We start from the raw sequence: 19,575 nt of genomic DNA on the forward strand, positions 1-19,575 counted from the left end.
TCCTTTCGACTTTTGCTCCCCATCTGCTGAAAGCAAACTGTACTCAGATCCATCCCATAGACTTTGTTCATAAACCCAGAGCAGCAGAGCTGCCTGCACAAAGGGATCCCCCTCTCTGGGAGGGCTGCATGGACCCCATGGACACTCGCCAGAGGGGGCCTCAGAGACGATGAGACCAGAGCATCACAGACCTATGTTTTTAACTTCTTGCTCTCCAGTGAACACTCCTACAGCAGGAAGAAGTACAAACAGCCAAGCCAGAGAGGCTGCAGTTTGGCTAATGGCTATTTTTCATTCTCCACAGTTACATCACTCATAGGTGACTCAACTTTCCTCCCAACTTGGCTCCTGCGAGCAGGCAGCACCTCCGATCAGATTTTTCCACTTGCAGATGATCAAAGCACACCAGCTACAAATAATTAATTTTATTATTATTTTTTTTTAAGACAGTATGAATATTCTACTCGGATTAATCGGGTGTGAAAAAAAAATAATAAATAGGTCGCCTTACGTAACAGACCGCAAACAAGAACAGAGAATAGGGCTGGCAGCTTCAAGTTGGTCCCCACAGGCTGTCCTTCTCCACCGTGAAGCTGCTGCACATCAGGCAGCAGCCGCTGCGTGGAGCGAGCCCACACCTGGAATAAACTAGCGTGCCACAGATCAGAGGGGATGCGCGCTGCCAGCGCAATGTGGGGAAGCTCGCGTTATGCCTGCTCCGAGTGCATGCCATCAAACGCTCAGTTTCATAAGTGCGTCATTAATAAAACAAAAAGGAACATTTCCCCCACTCCCCACCACCCCGAGTGTAAAATAAATAAATAAATGGAAATGTGTCAGAACCGCTTTTCCTTCCCGCCTTTCACCAGCTAATTGCAGGGAAGTTTAAAGGGGTTTGACTGATTTTGACTGTGTGGTGTTCAACAAGTTGCAAATCTGTGTATACAAAGGAAAGATTGCTTTGAAATGTTATATTAAAGAAAAGCTTGGAAGGAGCAAGGTGTAAACAAATGGAAAACAGAAATGCAGTAAGTAGTTAAAAAGCCAGGCAGCAAAATGGAAAATGGAAAATAGTTGTCTACAAAAAGCACTTTCTGTCACAGCAGCAGTTCAGCTGAATCTCATTTAAGTGATGGTTTTTAACCCAAAATTGGGCTGAGCCCCACTGAGATCACTGATAATGATGTGCCACCATGAATCATGACCAGGAGGGCTTTGTTGCCTGCAGCACAGGGACCTCATGGGTCTTCCCCAGCAGCAGAAGCAAACAGCTACCTCCTCACCTTGGAACCTTGACATGTTGGAGAAGGTCAGAAGATTCACAACTTAAAAAGAAGCGACCACATTAGGTTAGACAGGAGCTGCCAGTCAACACACCCATCAGGCGCAGCTGAAAACCAGCAGTATTTCCCATGCAGAAACACTCAAACCAGTGTATAAGCTTTGCCTTCAAGCACAGCAGCCTCCTCTATGTGGCCAGGGAGCGATAGTGGGGTGGAAATACCAGCAACAGCACCCTGTAGCATCCCTCAGCGATGCAGAATAAATGAAAAGCACTTCTCCCAGCTGCCTGCCATCACATGCTGCCTCCTCCCACCAGCCCTGCTCCCCACCGGACACATGGGAGATGCAGATCAGTGGCTGGTGAATTAACCTTCATGATCACATGCCAGGTGATTAGCTCAAACACGTCAATCTCAAGATGCAGTCAAAAGCCATCACTCTTCACATCACAGATACATTAATGTGAATGACTCATAATCACAAAATCATGCCAAAATCTGATTTTTGCAGATTCTTAACAAAGCAATTATTTCATTAGTGGATAACAAGTATGTTTTTCATTTGGTATATTACCAGGATGTTTTTAAGGCCGATCTGACAGCAGGAATCATGCTTTCATCTGCTGCCTTGGGTTCTGTTTTCACTGCTCTACAAGCAAGCTAACCAATTCCAAAACGAATCAGAAGTGGGGAAAAGAAAAAGCACCTGAGTTCTTTTATCACTAAGTTATCCCAATATGAGAGTTCTTTGCCCATCCCTACTGCCTGTGAAAATGTCTTAGCACCTGAGTCAGTGAAGCCTTTGGCTTCTACCTCCAGTTGACGCAAGCTACTCAGTGCCTCTGGGCATCTCCAAACCACTTGAAAGCAGAGAAAGGAAAAGCAAAACTAGTAGCCCTCAGTATGATTTGCACAGTGTTGACCATGTGAACTTTCCATGTCCACCAAACAGCTAAGAGCCAAGAGTGCAGACAACTGTGATTCCACTCAAGCGTCCACTGCCGATTTAACAAGCCCTCTTGGTTGGACAAAGAGCCACCAGATGCCTGGCATCCTTCTACTGAAACATGAGTGCTTTCCCCATGGAAAAAGAAGTGTCCTAGGGGACAAAGCCTGGGGAACAGTGAAAAGAGAAAACATACCTTCCCCCAAATGCAAAGACATACATGCAATTAAAATACTCAGAATAGGCATCACAGATGAGGGGATGAAAACTCCAGGACTTTAAGCAGAACGACCCCCAGGGACCCATCTCCAGAGATGGGTTGTTGACATCATTTCCTTGGCAAGGGCTTTAAACATTTTATCAGCCATTGCATGCACCTGAACTCCATAATCACCCCTTACAAAAATCTGCTGGAGTCATTTGTCATCCTGAGCCATCACCATCTGGATTGCACCTCTCTGGGCTGCTCCCCTCCCTCCACTCACCTCTTGCCATCAATGAGAGCTTCACTGCAAGATCAGCCAAAGGATTTCTCAGCTATCCCGGGCCCTGGGGGGCTTCAACACAGCAAATCCCCCTGGGGAGCTCTGGATTTTAAAGGTTACAACCTATTTACATTTACTCAAGGATTTCACTAGCTCTCATTCCAATGCTGGGCTATTGGGAAATGGCTGGTTAGTTGGTTTGGAACATTGCAGAAAAAAACCTTGCTGACTGCAGCAGATTAAAGCCTATCCTGCAGTAAGTCACCATGTCAGTAAAGCCGGGTCTCTCGCGGGGACTATTCTTACAACTGCCAGTCAGGAATCCTTTGGGTTTGCTCTGTGTTTTCAGTACCCTGAGTCAAAAATTAAGCGTAAGTAGTTCTATAATCATGACTTACATCTGAAACACTGCAGCACTAAACAAACGGCATACTCTATTTTTAGGCACATCCACTTGGTTTCAAACATTCACACGTAATGATTAAAAAATCAAATAGTGTGAACTTATGTTCAGCTAAAGCCATTCCTTTGCATTCCAGTTGTGGATCCGCTCTATTGTTAATGCCAGATTCAAAATGAAAAAACATTTTTTGCATGGGTGGGAAATGCTTTATACCTGCGCTCTCAGTTATGGCTTGTCATAGCAGAGCACGCCCTGTGCATCTCTGCTGCCTTTGTGGGTAGTTCATTTATAACTGTGAGGATCCCTTCTCAAGATGAGGCATTAAAACTATGTCATTACAACTTCTCCATAACCATACTATCCCTACACAACCATGCCCGAAGCCTTTGGAAAATTCAATTCAAGCAGAGAATGAAAGAACAGATCCCTACTTAAAATTAAAATCTACAGCTACCACAGCTGCAGCTAATGCTTAAATCACAGCAAAGAAAGGCAAAACCTTCAGTCAGTTGATAAAACTTGGCAGCAAGTGCAACTTATCCCAGGAAATTGTGATGACAGTTGTTACGGAAAGGTGGAGCGTAACTGGGAGAATAAAAAAAAAAAAAAAAAAAAAAAAAAAAAAAGAACTGTAGTATCAGTATTAGTTACATTAAAGCATTTCCTAAAACTCCAAGTGAAATCAAGGCCAAGTTTTGTCAGTGCTGCACAGCTACAATTAAAAGACAGCCCTTGTCCCTGAGAGACTTTACAACCCGAAACAGGCAAGAGAGAAGGAAGACATGCTTATCACAGTGCAAATTAAAACTTCAAGACAGTAGATAGCCCCAGGATTCATGTTAATGACAGATGGAGGCAAACACACAGGATAAAAAAGATGTTAAGAACAGAAACAGGTTCTCAGGAAGGCCTTTGCATGTCTAAAGGTGTCTACAACGAAAACTGAAAATGGAGTTATTTATGTCTTAAACATGCATCATACGATAGTGCCATAAAAGCCTTGATGAAATAATAATCATTGCTTAGGTTGCCAAAAAAAAAAAAAAAAAAAAAAGATGCAAAGTAACTCAGCTTCAGTAGTTCAGAGGAGCTGTAACTACATACCCTTGGAAGTTTCCTGCTCACAGCAAGGTCTGCATTTTGGTACAGCAAGTGCATGAGTTAGTTTTGTTTTTTTTTTTTCCTATTATGTTTGAAAAAACAGTAAAATCCTTAAAGTAAGCACATTATGTCAAGTCTCATGTTTTGATTCCTGTAACGTGCCATTAGCCTTACTCTTCTGCTTCGCAGGACAAGGAACGTTTTCCATTAGCCAAAATGCAAGGCAAGGCTGGCATTTACCAATGCTAATTGGTAAATATTGCTATAGAAAGTCTGTCAGCCTTCCCTAACTGCAAAGCAAAGTGCAATTCAAAAGCATTCAACCTTTCCCGAGACAAGCCATCTTAATAAGCAAGCAGTAATGGGACCGAACAAAGACGACTTTCGGATGAAGTGGAACCACGCACAGTTTGGCTGACGTGATGCGAAAGCAAGTGCTCCTTGGCAAAGATCTAACTGGTCTTTTACGTGCACACATGCACCCATGTGCACCTGTGCACACAGTCATGATCCCGGGGAGAGTTGTGGTCTACGTGAGATAGGCCCAACTGGTCTATAAGGCAGCAAAATTGCTTACGCGTGCTGCTCCAGCAGCTGGAACTCACCGCTGAATTATTTGGGTTAACAACACTGAGACTTTTTCATCCGAGATGTCCAAGCACCACAAAGCATTAATATACCCCCTGCCTTTTTTTAGACAGCTGGTAAGCTGGCTTCACAAAAACACAGAACATGTTTTACGGGGCCAGCAAATGCTGACTCCTTTCCATGCTGGACACGTGCCCCACCACAGCCCATGCCATGGCTCCACCACCAACCACGCGTTTCTTCCAGCAAAGGAATACCAAGGCGTGGAGCCCCAGCCCCTCTCACCTGCCTGCCTTTCCTGTTAAAGCACTTTTGTCCTACCCAATCCTCTTCACGTAGTTTCTGATGGCAACTGCTGAACCTGTATTTTAGTCCCTTACAAAGGGCAGAAGCCTAAACTGAAGCAAGAGAATTCAAGGGGTTTCTGGAGGAGTCTCTCTTATTCTTTTAAGTGTTTAAGGACTTTTCAAAGCATCCTGTTGGGGCAAGAGGAAGCAAAAGTGGCCAGTATGCTCTCTAAGCTTCTTCTGGTTCATTGATGAAAGCCTCTCCCACCTCACCAGGTAGACCTGAATCATTTCAAGCCACCTTTGAAAACCACGCTTACCCCACAGCACCTGTAACAACCCTCGGGTCCCACCTCTGGTCCCCACCTGATAACCTCTCACCACTCCTCAGGGACTGAATGTCTGAGAAAGCAGCCCACACCTCTTCCAAAAATACTGTGATAGAGAAACAGAGAACAAAAAAATACAGATTCTGTCTGCCCAGTAAACATGATGAAACCACAAAACCGATATCTTGTGAGGAAACCTCATGGTTTCCTCTTCTTTATCGTTTTCCAGCTGACTCCAGCAGCCCCTCCCCTACTCGTCTTACATCCTTGCTCTTATAATTACCAGCCTAGAAAACACCCCCCTCTTTCAAGCCACTGAATAGAAGAAGCAAACTTTGATTTCTGCATTTAAGCTCCCAGATCTTCCCAGGATGTGATGGGTCATTACTCCTGCTCTGAGATTGCGTGTTTCTAAATCACCGTGCACAACTCCCACTGCAGCCTGCCAGGGTCCTTTCCAAGGTCAGGTCTGGTTTCCAGGCCTCCAAGATCTTCCTGCCAGGCAGATACAGCCTTGCTACTTTGAATCTGCAAATTTTCAGGGGCATTTAGGTTCATCCTAAAAATACTGCAGCTTAACTTAACCACCTGTAAACATTAAATACTGACTGTTAATTGACAGGTACAATATTTATTGAGGTTACAAACCAGCAAACAGTCTAGCAGATTTGTTTATACATCGCAACAGCAATGCCAAGTGCACAGGAGAGACAGACCAAGATCTGGGAGATGAAAGCAAGCCTGAAAGGGACTGACACATGCACACGAACCAGTAGCGCAGGAATCTCCTGGCAGGTTCATCTGACAAACAGTTTTCATCTCAGCTCTCGTTTTACAATTCAGCCCTGCTGTTATTAGCAGCACACAGTGACAAAATAAGAGGAAAAAACACTGAGCTCGTGGGAGAGGAGGCACACTGAAAGCAAACAACACCCAAGATATGAGGCTGCCTCAGAAGCACTCCTGGCACAACTACTCCTAGGCAGCAGCCATGAGCTGGCCCGTGGGTTCAGCAGAGCAACAGCCAAAGACACGTAGACTCAACCCAACCTCTTCTCCCTTATATTCCAGTTGCTACATCTTCCCAAAGGAAGAAAGAGAGATGTTCCTGGAGTTAATATTCCAGTTTCAGTAATTCTTCAATCCATGTCCCAGGGCAGGAAGCAGGACGGAGCAGGAGGGGGAGTACCAGAGAGGTCCTCCCGCAGCTGTGCAGGTGGTGCAGCTTCTTCACAAAGCCTTTCCTCCCACCCGCAGCTGACCCCCAGCCCGCCACGAGCTGGCTCTCGTTGTCTTGGAGAGAATATACTGCTCCCCGAAGGTGCCGGGCTGACAGCCCTGGATATTCAATTAGTCAATGCACGGAGGAGATGGCAAGCGCCGCGCAGGCAGCAGGGATGGAGCAGTTCTCCCTGCAGAGAGGGTGCCCTGCCAATGCACCCTGCCCCTGTCCAGGAGGAGATAAGTCATCCCATGGCTGGGAAAGGTTTGGCTCGTGCTTTGAACCCTGGAAGGAGGCTGCAACTTCTGACACTCAGTTCTGGATGCTGTTCTCAAAAGGCTCCTGACATGACTGGATCTCACATGCCTGAGCGCCAGGTCATGCTTTGGAAGTGGAGCTGTAGGTGACATTTGAGGCTCCCAAGTGTCTTTACCCCTTGTGTTTGTTTCTGTTGTTTTTGTTTTTGACAGTTTCTGTGTTTTATTTTGGTTTGCTTTCTTTTAGTCGAACTCAAACAGTTTTGAAAATTTTATTCACTGTCACTATTCATCACTTATTAAGAAACTGAATTAAGACCCTGATTACTATGATAGTAGCTCCTGCACAGATGTTAAAATGATGGGCATCTGTAAGGTCCCCTCATTTTTAAAAAGCAAAGTGTGACCAAGGCATGCTATTCAGGCTCCAGCTATTCACATTTCTCCACACTCAGATATCAGGAAAACATAATTAATACTGACACATACAGAGGTCATATCTCTAAGCAAAACATTCGGGGAGGGGGGAAATTAAGAGGGGGAGAAAGAGAGAATCAATTTTACTAAATGACTGTGCCTCCCAACAGGCTCCATGACAGACACAGCACAACTGCAGATTATAGCTTTTACATTTCCAGTGACTCAAATAAGCTTTTACATTTTACAAAGCCACCTTGTATGTGCTTTGCATTAAAAATGCATTTATTGCTCACATTGACACATGTATGTTCTGAATTTAGTAATTTACTTCTCAGACCAAGATGACTCAAAACATCAAGGTAACACTAGCATGAAATGGCTCTAGATGAAGAGTTTTATATATATACACACACACACACACACACACATACATATGTGCTTTTGACTTCCTCAAAACAAACTCTGATCATCTTAATTTATAACATATGTCTAATTAAACATCTTCAGAACATATTCACTGAGTTTCTACATGGACCAGAGCCCTCAAAATACCAAAGGACTGGATTTAGTTACAAACTTTTAATGTTTTCTTTCAGAAAGGTTTTACAAACTGCAATTAGGAGGTTTTCAAAGACCTTACACAAACACCCTCCCCTCCTTGTTGCACCATGAAATCAAATGTGTCTAACTGATGGGAAGAACAGGTTTTCTTAGTTATATTTCTTTAGGAACAGCACTTTTTAAAATTGGCTTTATCTCCTTCAATGTATTTTCAGTTAGTTTAAGCTAACGACCACCATCATCCTGCACAAGTATTGTGGAGCACTAATTCAGAGGACACATTCAGATCAGTGCTTCCCTCAACAGACATCGGTGATGAGATGTCCACTCACACTCCTGCATTACCAGCTTTGAAGTCTTAAAACCAAAAGCAGCTGCTGCAGCAAGCCCCAAGCCTAATAGAGCAGCGTTCATCTGTTTATACTATCAGTGTCTCTGGAAAGATTGGCAGACAGCTCTGCTGGTGATAGATGCATACTGAAACCTGATCAAGGCTTGGGTTATTTTTCCCCATCCAGCAAAGCTGCAATTCTAGCCAAGCAAACCCCAAGATCTCCATTAGGATGAAGAGAGAAGCAATGAAAGCCCCAAGCCCACTGTCGTCCCAAACATTAACAAATCATCCATCTCATCAACCCGCAGCAAAATTCACAATAACTTCCATGTGGAATCCAAGCACTTTTCAAACAAGTTTTGTAACACGAATAATTGCACCATAGTCTGGTGCTGAATCCCTTACCCTTCAAAAAGAGGAATTAAAGGGGAATTTCAATTCCATTTTTAACAGAAGCTTTAAGGTCTTGTCAAGCTCAGACATGAAGCCCCAAAGGTCAAAATGACCATTTACCATTGACACCTCCTGCCCTGGTGCCGTATGGTCATTATTTTTTGTTGTTCCATAAAAAGAAATCCAGAAGCCAATGCTGACAAGACTGGAAAATAAGGACCTTCCCCTTCATCACAGACAGAATGCAAAGATTCCACATAATTATTATCTAATTTTCAAATCCTCCTGCCTCCACTCAGATTTTGTACCCCAAGCCTGTGGCTGAACGCCCCAACAGCTTGGGCTGCCACACAGAGGACAGCACACCAAAATTCCCTTCATTTGTTTGTACACCTGCTGCATGCTTCTCCGGAAAACCCCAAAACAAACCTACCTGGGCAGGCTGGTCACCAATGTCTGGCGCACCACCATCTGACAGCCGGGACCGGCACTGTCCCCCCGTGCCACGGAACAGCTCCTCTATGTGGCCTTCTGCTTCTGAGGTCTCCGGCTGAGCGACCTCCACCTCCATCGGGGTGCAGTGCCCGTTCCCGTGCTCCGAGCCTGGCTTTTCTTTGCTCTCCTTGCCGCCCGGCGTCCTGGTGATGACCCCAAACTTCCTGGTCCTCTTCCCATTTTGAGCGGCTCTGTCAGCGGGTTCGGGGCTGGGCTTGGCTTTGGGGTCGCAGCTGTTGCTGTTGTTGCCGTTGGAGGGAGGAAGAGGGGCTTTGCGCTTGATGCGGCGCAACATGATCAGGTAGACGAAGCCGCCATTCCAGCACTGCTCGGCCAGGTAACTGCAAGGAAAGGGGTGCAGCAGGATTAGTGACACCTCGCCCTGCAGTGCCCACATCCCGTCCCGACACCACAACATGCTGTGCCCTGCAATGCTCAAGCATCTTGGGCTCTGCCCAGCCAGCTGCTGGCCCGCGTGCAAATACATTGGGACACCTTGAGGCATCAGCAAAGGCTCCTTCTCCTTTCAGCATCAGAAATTAGCACCGACACACAGAGATCTGAGCACGGCTCCCAGACAACCCCAGCAGCCACTCCTCCTGATCCCACTGTGGCATAACTGGTAAATACCACTGAAGGGGTTCCTGCCACCCCAGCCTCCAGATCCATGGCACAGAGACATGGAAAGGTGGGGCAAACAAGGCAAAGCAGAGAGTGGTTCCAATGGGGGGATTTAAATAAATAAATAAATAAATAAATAAATAAATAAATAAAAAGTAGGCAGCCCATAGGGCATCTTCCTTTGTGCAGCAGCCCATAGGGCATTTGCATCTCAAATGAGCCTCCTTAGTGAAACTAATCTTCTGCTTCAGCATACATACATGCTTTGAAGGCCTCAGGGTTAAAAATCAGCCACTGGGGTAAGCAGGCTTAGCGCCAATGGCCTCAGTACAGCAACACGTGGCACTCTACAGCATCCCAGCTGCCATACACAGGGATGAAAATACAGGGGGTTTCCTTTACAGCAAGCACACTCCAGTCAAAGCAAGAGCTAAGTCACCTCAGCTGTGCAAGGAGCAGCCACCAGGTGCCCACATTAGAGTAAAGCATCGCTTCCCCTCCCAAAGTCTTTGAACATGCCATGCCTTGGAGGAATTGACATTTCTGCTTCAAGAAAATAGTCAGTGACCTTAAAGAAACTGCACCCATTGATGCAAAAGGGGAATCTAACCTCATGCCTCTTTTGGGAAAGCATGTACCTCAACCCAAATTCTTGAAATATTTGGGTTTTCAGCCAAGGGTGTAACCAACTAGGAGTACAAACAAGCTGGAATTTGTATTTAACAGGTTTGTATGTGCCCTTTCACATTAATTTGGACCCAAAAACTCTATTGCCTTTCTCACTAGAGAGAGCGTCAAAAATTTCCCAGAGCATCAAATAATCCTCAACTGCAGCTGCAATAAACTTTTCACTAACATGAAGCAGTTGGTAAGCCTACAGCTATCAGAGGAGATGAGAAACTAGGTGTGGAGTTAAACCATAAAAGGTCCTAGGAGAAAATAACACAGCACTTGTGACTGAGAGAGAGAAGGAAAGATGCAGGAGTCTTCCACCTTTTATTTATTTATTTATTTATTTTTCCTCCTACCTGGTTCTTTCTGGCTGATTTTTCTCCTTCCCTTTCTTAAAAGTTGTTTGGCCTTAAGTACAACCCTTCAAAGTTATTCCTGCATAGAGGTGACTTATGGCAAAACAGGAAAAGCAGCTATGATAACCCCTGAAGCAAACTTCTTCACAGACGGGTGAAGAAAGCTCTCTCAATTACTCAAAGTAATCTGGACCAGCCTGGCAGTGGCTGAAAATAACACACAATGGGTGTGTTTTTGTCCACAGACATTAACTGCTAGTTTCAGTCCACTCCTTCCCAAAGCCTAGATGTCCCCCCCAGACAACATCGCCATTCAAATTGCTTATATTTAATTAGGAATTCTGATGTCCAAATGAATATGGCAACAATACAACCTTAAATTCAGCCCTGGAGCAAGAGATTTGAAGGATGAATAAAGTTGCCTGTGCCAGATTCCCCTACTGAATATGGACCGGACCCCCACTCCCTGGACAATCCACTCAAGCAAGTATTTTATTAAAAATAAATAAATAACATTGAGAATATTTCAATAAAATCCCAAACCCATTTTCTTCCAAACTGTCTCAAAGCAGACAGCTGTGTAGCCTCTGCCAGGTCAGCCGTCTGGGTGGCCACGAGGTGACACACAGCTCGGCAAGGTGGCCAGGGCGGGCAGGACACTGAACAAATTCCAGAACTAAGATGGAAGCAGTTCTGATTACCAAGTTAAAAGAAAAATTCTTTTAATCAACAGAAGAGGGGCCGTTTTGTTCCAGAAACAATACGGGCTGCCTGTTTTTCACATTTATCTTTCAACTCAAATTTCAAGGCAGCCAGTAAAGTTGATTAAAATTCATGACTTCTGCTTGCAGCAATACCACTGCACTCTGATCCATCACACACAAGCCTGATAGCACTCCTGCTCCTGGAACTTGGAAAGAGAAAAGCAGCTCCTCTTCCAGTAGCCCTGTGCCTTGCAGGGGCGCTGCCCAGCCTGGTTTGGGCAGAGTTGTTTCTGCTGGACTTGTTTCCGTGCAGGTGCACCGACGTGGGGGGGGATAAAACACTGATCTCTATCTCCAAACTAATCGCTGCTGTATTTTTGAGTGCCAGGAACCAAGTGCATGCATTAATCAGTTACCTGGTTTAGGAACCAAGCATACTTAGTTTGGGAACCAAGTATACTTAGTTTGGGAACCAAGTGTAACAAGGGGGAACTTAGCATATGTCCCTAATACAGTAATTTTACAGAGGAAAAAATTATTTACTGTTTCACCTCCACATGTTGCACATTTATTTTGTTTATAAAACGTGAAGTTATGAGAAGGGAAGAAAGAAGGTTGTTGTTTTTTTCCTCCCCTCTATCCACTGTCCACAGAAACTCATGCCTACGCTTTGGAGCAGGGCTCACAGCGAGCAGTAATGGATGCAGCTGCGCTCAAGTCAGCAGGGCTGAGCTGATTTACTCCATATGTCGAGATGGCCTACATGTTCCAGGCATGCAGCCTGTAGTAACTCATGGTTTTATGTCTTCTTGAGTGCTTCTCGGCAGTTCAAAGCACACAATACATTTCCATGAAGGAAAAGAAATGTCTTCCCTGGGTCAGGGAGCAATTACCTCTGAGTGTCAGTATGGGATCACATACCCCAGACGGTGTCTGGTATTTCCGGACAGGGTAAATCCAGCTGCTGCAAGGACAGGTACCAGTGATGCAATACGGGGCAACCAAACACCAGGCACCTCGTGTTGGAAAACCATCACTGGTGTAACACCGCACTCATATTACAAGACAGGGAACTAATACACCAAAAATTTGCGGTCATTTTCTGCCTTGCCCTCCTTCTCTAGGCAGGGCTGTTAACCAAGGAGCCTGAGCCACCTTTAAGTTCTGCTAAATACACACTGCCTACTTAGCTGGCTTCCTTTTCCTTTTGCAACTTCTTTCCCTATTTAAGAAAGAAACCAGAAAACCCCACGGAAGCCCAGCAGGCTCTCAGCGCAGGACAAAAGACAGGAAAGACTGTATTAAACAAGTGAGAACCTGCAGATTCTTAATTACTTTCTATCAATCCAGGAGCATCCTGTGCCAGAAGGGAATTAAGAGATGGATTCAATAAAATGTACCTATACAGCCTCTAGACTGCAGAAAACCACATGAGCTAGACAGGACCCCAAATTCCACTTCTCAGGGGGTTTAATGTGCGCAAAACAGAAGTGTCTTTTTTTTTTTTTAATTCCTGCAGAGCATCCACAGAGATTTTAACAATCAATGCACCAAAGGAGTTTTCAGCAGGGCAGGATCAGAGCTGATATGTGGCTCTGCGCTGTGCATATGTGGCTCTTGGCACAGGGCATGAGCTGCTGCCTCCAAGTTTTTGGCTATTCTGAATGTGGTCTTCGGCTTGGACTGAGAAGGTGAATGGAGCAAAAAAAATCCTCTAATGCTACTTCCATTGATCCAATTTATTGAAAAGGAGCTGCAAATCACAACAGATTTTTAACTTCCTCTTCCCTGCTCAGTAGGGGATATAGTTAGGACTTGGAGAGAGCCCTGCAGTGTGTACACTAGTGAAAAACCCTGGGCAGCCACTCCTAGTGCCGGTGGCTGACTACCCGTAACAAATCCTATATCTCTGATTTTAAGAACACAAGAGATTTTACTAGCTGGTAATACATCAGTTGATATTAGTTCCCAAACCAAAACATTTTACCAACAAAACACCCACCTGTGCTGTCTGTATTTGCCAGTCTTTGCACAAGGCAGCGCCAAGACCCCTTGGCACAGATGGGGAACCCAGTTTACCTGTGCAAAAGGGGCTAGTCTCATCCTAGGAAACATATCAGGCGTCCCTTACATATGTGGTCCAGCCTGCATTATTCACAACCACCTTAAAACCTCTGTCCACAGTGCATCTTAGTGGCAGGACGTTTCCCCAGCATACATCAGCATTGCCCAATTGTGCCAGCACACTTTGTGCCTACACGCTGAGGTGTCAAGCCCCACGCGATAACCAGTGCCCAGGGCAGGAATGCCACAGCTTTGTGGGGTGAGGCAAGGAGAGGCTCCGTGCCCTCTGCAATGAACAACAGCAGCAAAAATGCCTGTTCAGGACAGTCACAGGACAGGCTAGGTACACTTTTGGAGGAAAAGAATATATATAGACATATATGTGGGGAAGCCCAGTCCCAATCAGATAGGAAACCATCAAAGACCACAAAAACAACCAAGCCACAAGGGTGGTCCTGGACCCTGGAGGGGATGACAAGCATTGAACCTTGGTATTTCCGCTGTGGTGTCATCTCCCCAAGCAAGGGAGACATCTCTGAAACGTCACTTTGGAAACATTTCCCATTCACACGCTCAGAAGGAGCGGGCACCCAGCTGCTTCTGCTGCTTTCATCCCACTCTGGCCCCATCTCTGCTAAAACCTCAGCCTGTATAAAATGCCACCCTTAAGCAGCAGGGCAGACTTGTTCTTCTCGGCAGGAGAGAAACCATGATAATGTTAACAACCTTGAAAACTAGAGAAAAATCATTTCACACTTTAAACTCTGCTATAAAGCTCCCTCTGGCAAAACTCAACCACAGGTTAGAAAACATAACCAGTGGCTGGAATCAAGGGGCACTTACTGCTCCTCTTCCATCTGAGCTACTATGGGACATCTGCCTCCCCGAGACCATTCCAGTTACACAGCCAAATCCCATTTCTCCCCTACACCAAGCTGATTGCTGCAGTCACACAAACTGGTAAGCTAGCTAAGTGCATTCCAAGTTTCTTGGCACGTGTGCGAAGTGTCAGACTCGGAAATGGTATTCTAGGGTAAAGTGAGTCATTTTTTCATTTTTATACATACGAGTGTGTGTGTGCAAATATAAGATTTACAGACTTGATGAGAGCATGCTGCGACAAACTCTGTCACATCCCATCTCACTTGAGCAAATATAGACGGTTGCACTGAACTACAGAATAGAAAAAAAAAAAAAAAAAAAAACAAAGCAGGCTCAGCAGCCGTAAGGAAACATCTGGATCCACTTTAAGGCCAGAAATACTGAAGAAGTATGTTTATTTTACACTAATAATACTATTTAGCATTTCTACAGAACCTTTCATCCCGATAGATCAGAAAATACAGTAGAAATGACATCCACAGAGCATCACTGACACCCCAACAGCCAGCCCACAGCCCAGCTCACCAGGACACAGAGGAAGAATTTCAGCCCAGCCAACCACTCTCCGAGCCCCTGCCTGGGGACCTGCAATGTCTTTAGCAGGATGGATAGACCACTAATTTTTATGTTCTCCTCTGAAAGACTCCAGCATGGTAAAACATCTTGAAACTCCAATCTTCTCCAAGCTGGAAGGATGAAGGGCAGAGCAGATCCCTGCAGAACCAAAGCCTCCAGCCCCAAGGGGGATTTAAAAGCTAAAATTAACAAACCCTTTCTCCATGACACGGGAAAACGAGCTAACTTGCTTTTCAGGTAAGTCAGGGCATATTAATGACTAATAGATAGTGACTGATCGAAGGGCAAGTGGCTCCCTTCACCTTGGTGCTGTCACCATGGGAGAAAAGCCAGCCCATCAAAGGCAGATTTTGCCAAACACCAGGGGACACTTTTAAGAGGCTTCCACATCTTTGGGCAGGGTTCAAGCCTGCATTAACACACGCAGCCAAAGCTGATGACCAAGCTCCAAAAGCCCAGGAAAATCTTGCTGCTACCAAGCCTGTGAGAGGTCTCACGTCCCAGGGGGCTGCAGGGACCAGGACCGCCCGCTGCCACCTTCCCGCCCACCTCCCCTGAGGACACTGCACTCCATCCACAACTCACCTCAGTAGAAACCGATGGCGTTTGTAAACGCAGCTGCTATTTTAACACACTCTTGCAGGCACTCTTGCAGCTATGGGAGCCAGGAAGGAGCCAGGCAGCGCTCAAGCCAGCGTCTCACCGCCGACAAGCCCTGTCCTGTCCTGGGCTCTGCGGGCGATGGCACACACGAGGGACGCGATGTTCTCTGCCTGCTTTAATAAGCAGGGGGAAAGGCAGAAACGGCATGGGAAAAAGTCACTCACGGAGCCGAGAGACGTAAAAACATCCAGGGAGTGCATTCAAACTGCCCGGGGTGCGCAGCAGGGCTCCCACCTCCCTCGGGAGGACAAGCAGCTCCCAGCCCTCGGCTCGTGGCCAGGGTTAGGCAGCACCTCCCAGAGCCTCACCTCAGCTGCAGCTCTCTAAGGTATGCTGGGTTGTGCGTGTGTTTTGTTTGTTTTTTAAACTCAGCACAGCCAAAGTGTTGGCTTTCTGTTGTGTTTGCGTTCTTTTACCTCATCTATGGCATAGTTTTCATCATTAAATTTATAGCAAGGAATGCAACAAGACCTACTGAAACCTTGAAAGGTAAGTTAATTTGGAAGTTAAATCTAAAAGGTATTTTTCTGTGGCCTTTTATAAGCCTCTACAAGCATGTTTGGTGCTGATTAGACCCAAACCTTCCCCTGGATTAAGATTGCTGGTAATCTTGAGCTTTGCACTGTGTTCATGGTTGCCTTGGAGGTGTTCGAGCTGCCCTCAGGCTGGCTGCTGTCAGGACAGACACCACCACCCCACAAACTCAGAGAAGCAACGGTATCAATGAATGTATGGGGCAATGTCTGCATGGGGCAATGTCTGCTCTTCATTACTCAGCAGAGAAACCAAAGAAGCAAGAATTTAAGACCAACAGGAACAAACGCTCAAAGTCTGTGAGAGCCCCTGCCAGCCTTGCCAGGGGCCCCAGGCAAGACCTCTTTGCCCAGGCTCGCTGTGAAATCCCCAGCTCTGGGAAAAGGTGAAGAGGGAGCAGAGGGCTGCTGCTGTGTTTCCACAGACTCACTGCCTACTCGTGGCTTTCACTGGAGGATAAGACTCAGTTCAGCCTTGCGACATGGGACTATGACTAAAGGCTGGTGAGACAGCTCACTCTGCCCAGTATCGAGGCAGTGATGTGGCTCTGAATTTGGGAAAACTCAATTCCTCTTCCCCTGCTGCTCCACAGATCCCTCGCAGCACCCCATGCAAGCCTTTCCATGAAAAAAAAACAGGGCCAACAGCACGTCTTACCCCACAGAGTTACTGCAAGGTCTAGGGCGGTGAAGCCACAGCATTACAGTTTCACAAACACCTTAAATCCGCAATCAGCCAACACCAAACATCGCAGCTTTCCTCCCACCCCATATCCTGTTTGGCTGCCGGCACAACCATTTGGGCAACTGTACAAATGAACCCGACGAGGGAACCGATCCAGCTTTAAATTAACCCAGCCCAAAGCAAACACCCAAAACCTCACACCTCCAGACAGGGAGCTCTAACCCAGCCCGACCCAGCTCCCAGCAGCATACACTCCTGCACGGGCTGGGGCAGGAAAGCAAGAGGTTGGTGGAGCTACGCAGGCTCTGTGTAGAAGTACTGGCTCGCTCCAGCTGAGCAGCCAAATACCTTTGGTTTCTAAAATTAAAACGCCAGGCATGCTCCCCACAGATGGCAAAGCCCAGCTAAATCACATCCGCATCACAGGTGTGGAAAGGAGAGAGGTTAAATCATTGCGATGGTGCTGGCACAGAGCAAAAATGTGGTTTTGCCCTGCATGTTGTAAAGATGCCTCAGAAGCACAAGCAGGGCTTTTGGAGAGCTTTCAGAAGAGCAGGAACCTCCAGAACAGCCAGCAAGCACGTGGATGAAGGACACAGTTGCCACAAATGAGTCTCTCCCCCTTCCCAGCCCCAACATCCAAAGAGCTGCACAGCCTCTCTGCACCTAGAAACACCTCCCCGAGCTCTGACAGACATCCTAAACCTAACAGGTCATGCAATTGCAGTCATCTGTCCCCAGTGAATAACACAAAACCCTCTGGGATTTGCTGATCTACTGGCTCTGCTAGCAGAACAGAGGAGTGACGCTGCATTTAGGCTGCAGAGATTTTTGGACTCAAGCTTTACAAAGGAGCTGATCCTACTAAACACACAACTCTCACAATTGCACCTAAAAGTCCCAAGAGACAGAAAAGCATGCAGTGCTTTTAGGGTTTGAGTCCTGGAGACAGGATAATGAGGATTAAGCTGACAAATTCTATTTTTTTACTTGGTTGGTGTCAGAAAGTACAAGCAGAAGTCCAACTCACTCCAACTCAGAAGTACAATCAGTCCAAGAAGTCAAACTCAGTCCAACCATCATGGCACTGAATGCTCCAATTTGTTAGTTCACAGCTCTACTGCAAATGCATGTTTAGTTGGAAAAATCACCTTGTTCACAAACATCATTTCCAGTTATGAGAAAACTGAGCAATTTAACACTTTCAGCAAGAGGGCATAAACTCAGCCTCCTGTTGTAACTCTGTAACACAGGGGTGAATGCGTGCAGTCATCCCCTTTAATCCATATCCAAATACAAGTGCTGTCACCAGCAGAGAAGCTTTCTCCTTACTCTGCTTTCACCAAATACATTTATTTTCCAAAATGTCTTCATTTGGGTTTGCCTGTCCTCCTCAGACAATGCTTTACCAGACTCTAATGTGGCATGGGGCAGCCTTGCATTATATTATATTTTTCTTTGCATCCTTGAATTCTATGATGTGGAATGGACAGAGGAAAAAAATGGCCAAAAACTGCAAAGGAAGGGAAATATTCAATCTGTAGAGAGCCTGCTAACCCCTTTCCCTGACAGCACCCCCATGATCAAGGGCTGTCAAGACGGTTTCTCTACTGTGTACTTCAGCACATGCCAATACCCTTCAGAAGCAAATCTCATGTTCCTGTGCACAGCCAGGCACTCTCCAAACTCCAACCCAGTTCTTCTCAGGTGAAATTCAAGTGGCAGACATGTGCCAGAAGCACACTCCCTTCACTCCTGCTGCTGTGCTACAGCTGATGCCCATCAGTGCCCAGCCCATGGGACCACAGCTGAGCTAACCCTAAAGCAACCCCCAAACCAGTCACGATGTGGAGGTCAGCTCTAGCACACCACTTTTATCCTACAGACCCACTCTCTTTTGGGCTACATACTCCTTAGCACAGACACTGTCTAATTGCTCCAGGCCTCTAACCACTACAAGAGTATTCTCCAATGTATTAATCCCAGGGAAGTTTGCAAAGACCGGGGCTATTGTCTAATTAGGTCCATGCATGATTTTCTGCTCCATGAGAAGCACAAGGACCCAGCCAGACAAGACTTGTTTGCAGAGCATGCCGAGCACACACACTGGAATACAAATAAATCCTTGCTTACTTTTTGCAGTAGTTGCAGTAAGTTACAGAGTAGAGCCCAACGTGTTGGCACTACTGCTGTTAATAGCAGAGAGGCAGCTTCTTATCATTAGCTCAGATATTCAGCTCTTCTTTATTTACTTTTTTAAAACAATAATTCTGAATTAGAAAACAAATCTCAGATATGTTAGTGAAGAGGCACCATAACTTTGACTTTCAAAACAAGAGAATATGTCAAAGTAACAATTTGACTTCACTGCAGATCAATTTTCACACTGTTTATTTTTAAAATCTTAAATCTTGCATGGCAGCAACCTTCCTTCTCTGCTGTGTTCCTCCCGAGGTGGAAGACTTACTCCAGATCTGAAGCCCCGAACAAGTTCATATTTGCAAAATATGAAGTAAATCACCAAACCGAAAAATGCACACGCCTCACATTAAGAAACAAGGAAGGGGTCAAAAGCCACCCATGTGTGTATAGTGTTCACACAGATCTCAGAGCTTCTCCTGCTTCACCCTGAGTGCCCAGATCTCGCTGATACAATATGCCCCTCACCACCCTATTTCCAGGCCTCTCCACCTTTCCTCTGTGCTGCTTTAGGAT

The 19,575-nt window shown here is 45.9% G+C and overlaps 1 protein-coding gene across 7 annotated transcripts in view; it reads right to left on the reverse strand.

Annotated features, from left to right (window-relative positions):
• Positions 1-19,575, reverse strand: part of PDZD2 (PDZ domain containing 2) — a 198,334-nt gene that overhangs the window by 59,072 nt on the left and 119,687 nt on the right. For 6 of the 7 annotated variants that reach the window (XM_084504627.1, XM_084504626.1, XM_084504624.1 and 3 more), the window contains one exon: positions 9,043-9,445. In XM_084504627.1, the coding sequence (XP_084360753.1) occupies positions 9,043-9,445 (403 nt within the window). Of the gene's footprint in view, positions 1-9,042; positions 9,446-15,564; positions 15,825-19,575 lie in introns of those variants that run through there. The other variant, XM_084504628.1, reaches the window with a different exon arrangement.

This window comes from Aythya ferina, assembly GCF_964211825.1.
Source record: "Aythya ferina genome assembly, chromosome: Z".
Lineage (NCBI taxonomy): Eukaryota > Metazoa > Chordata > Aves > Anseriformes > Anatidae > Aythya > Aythya ferina.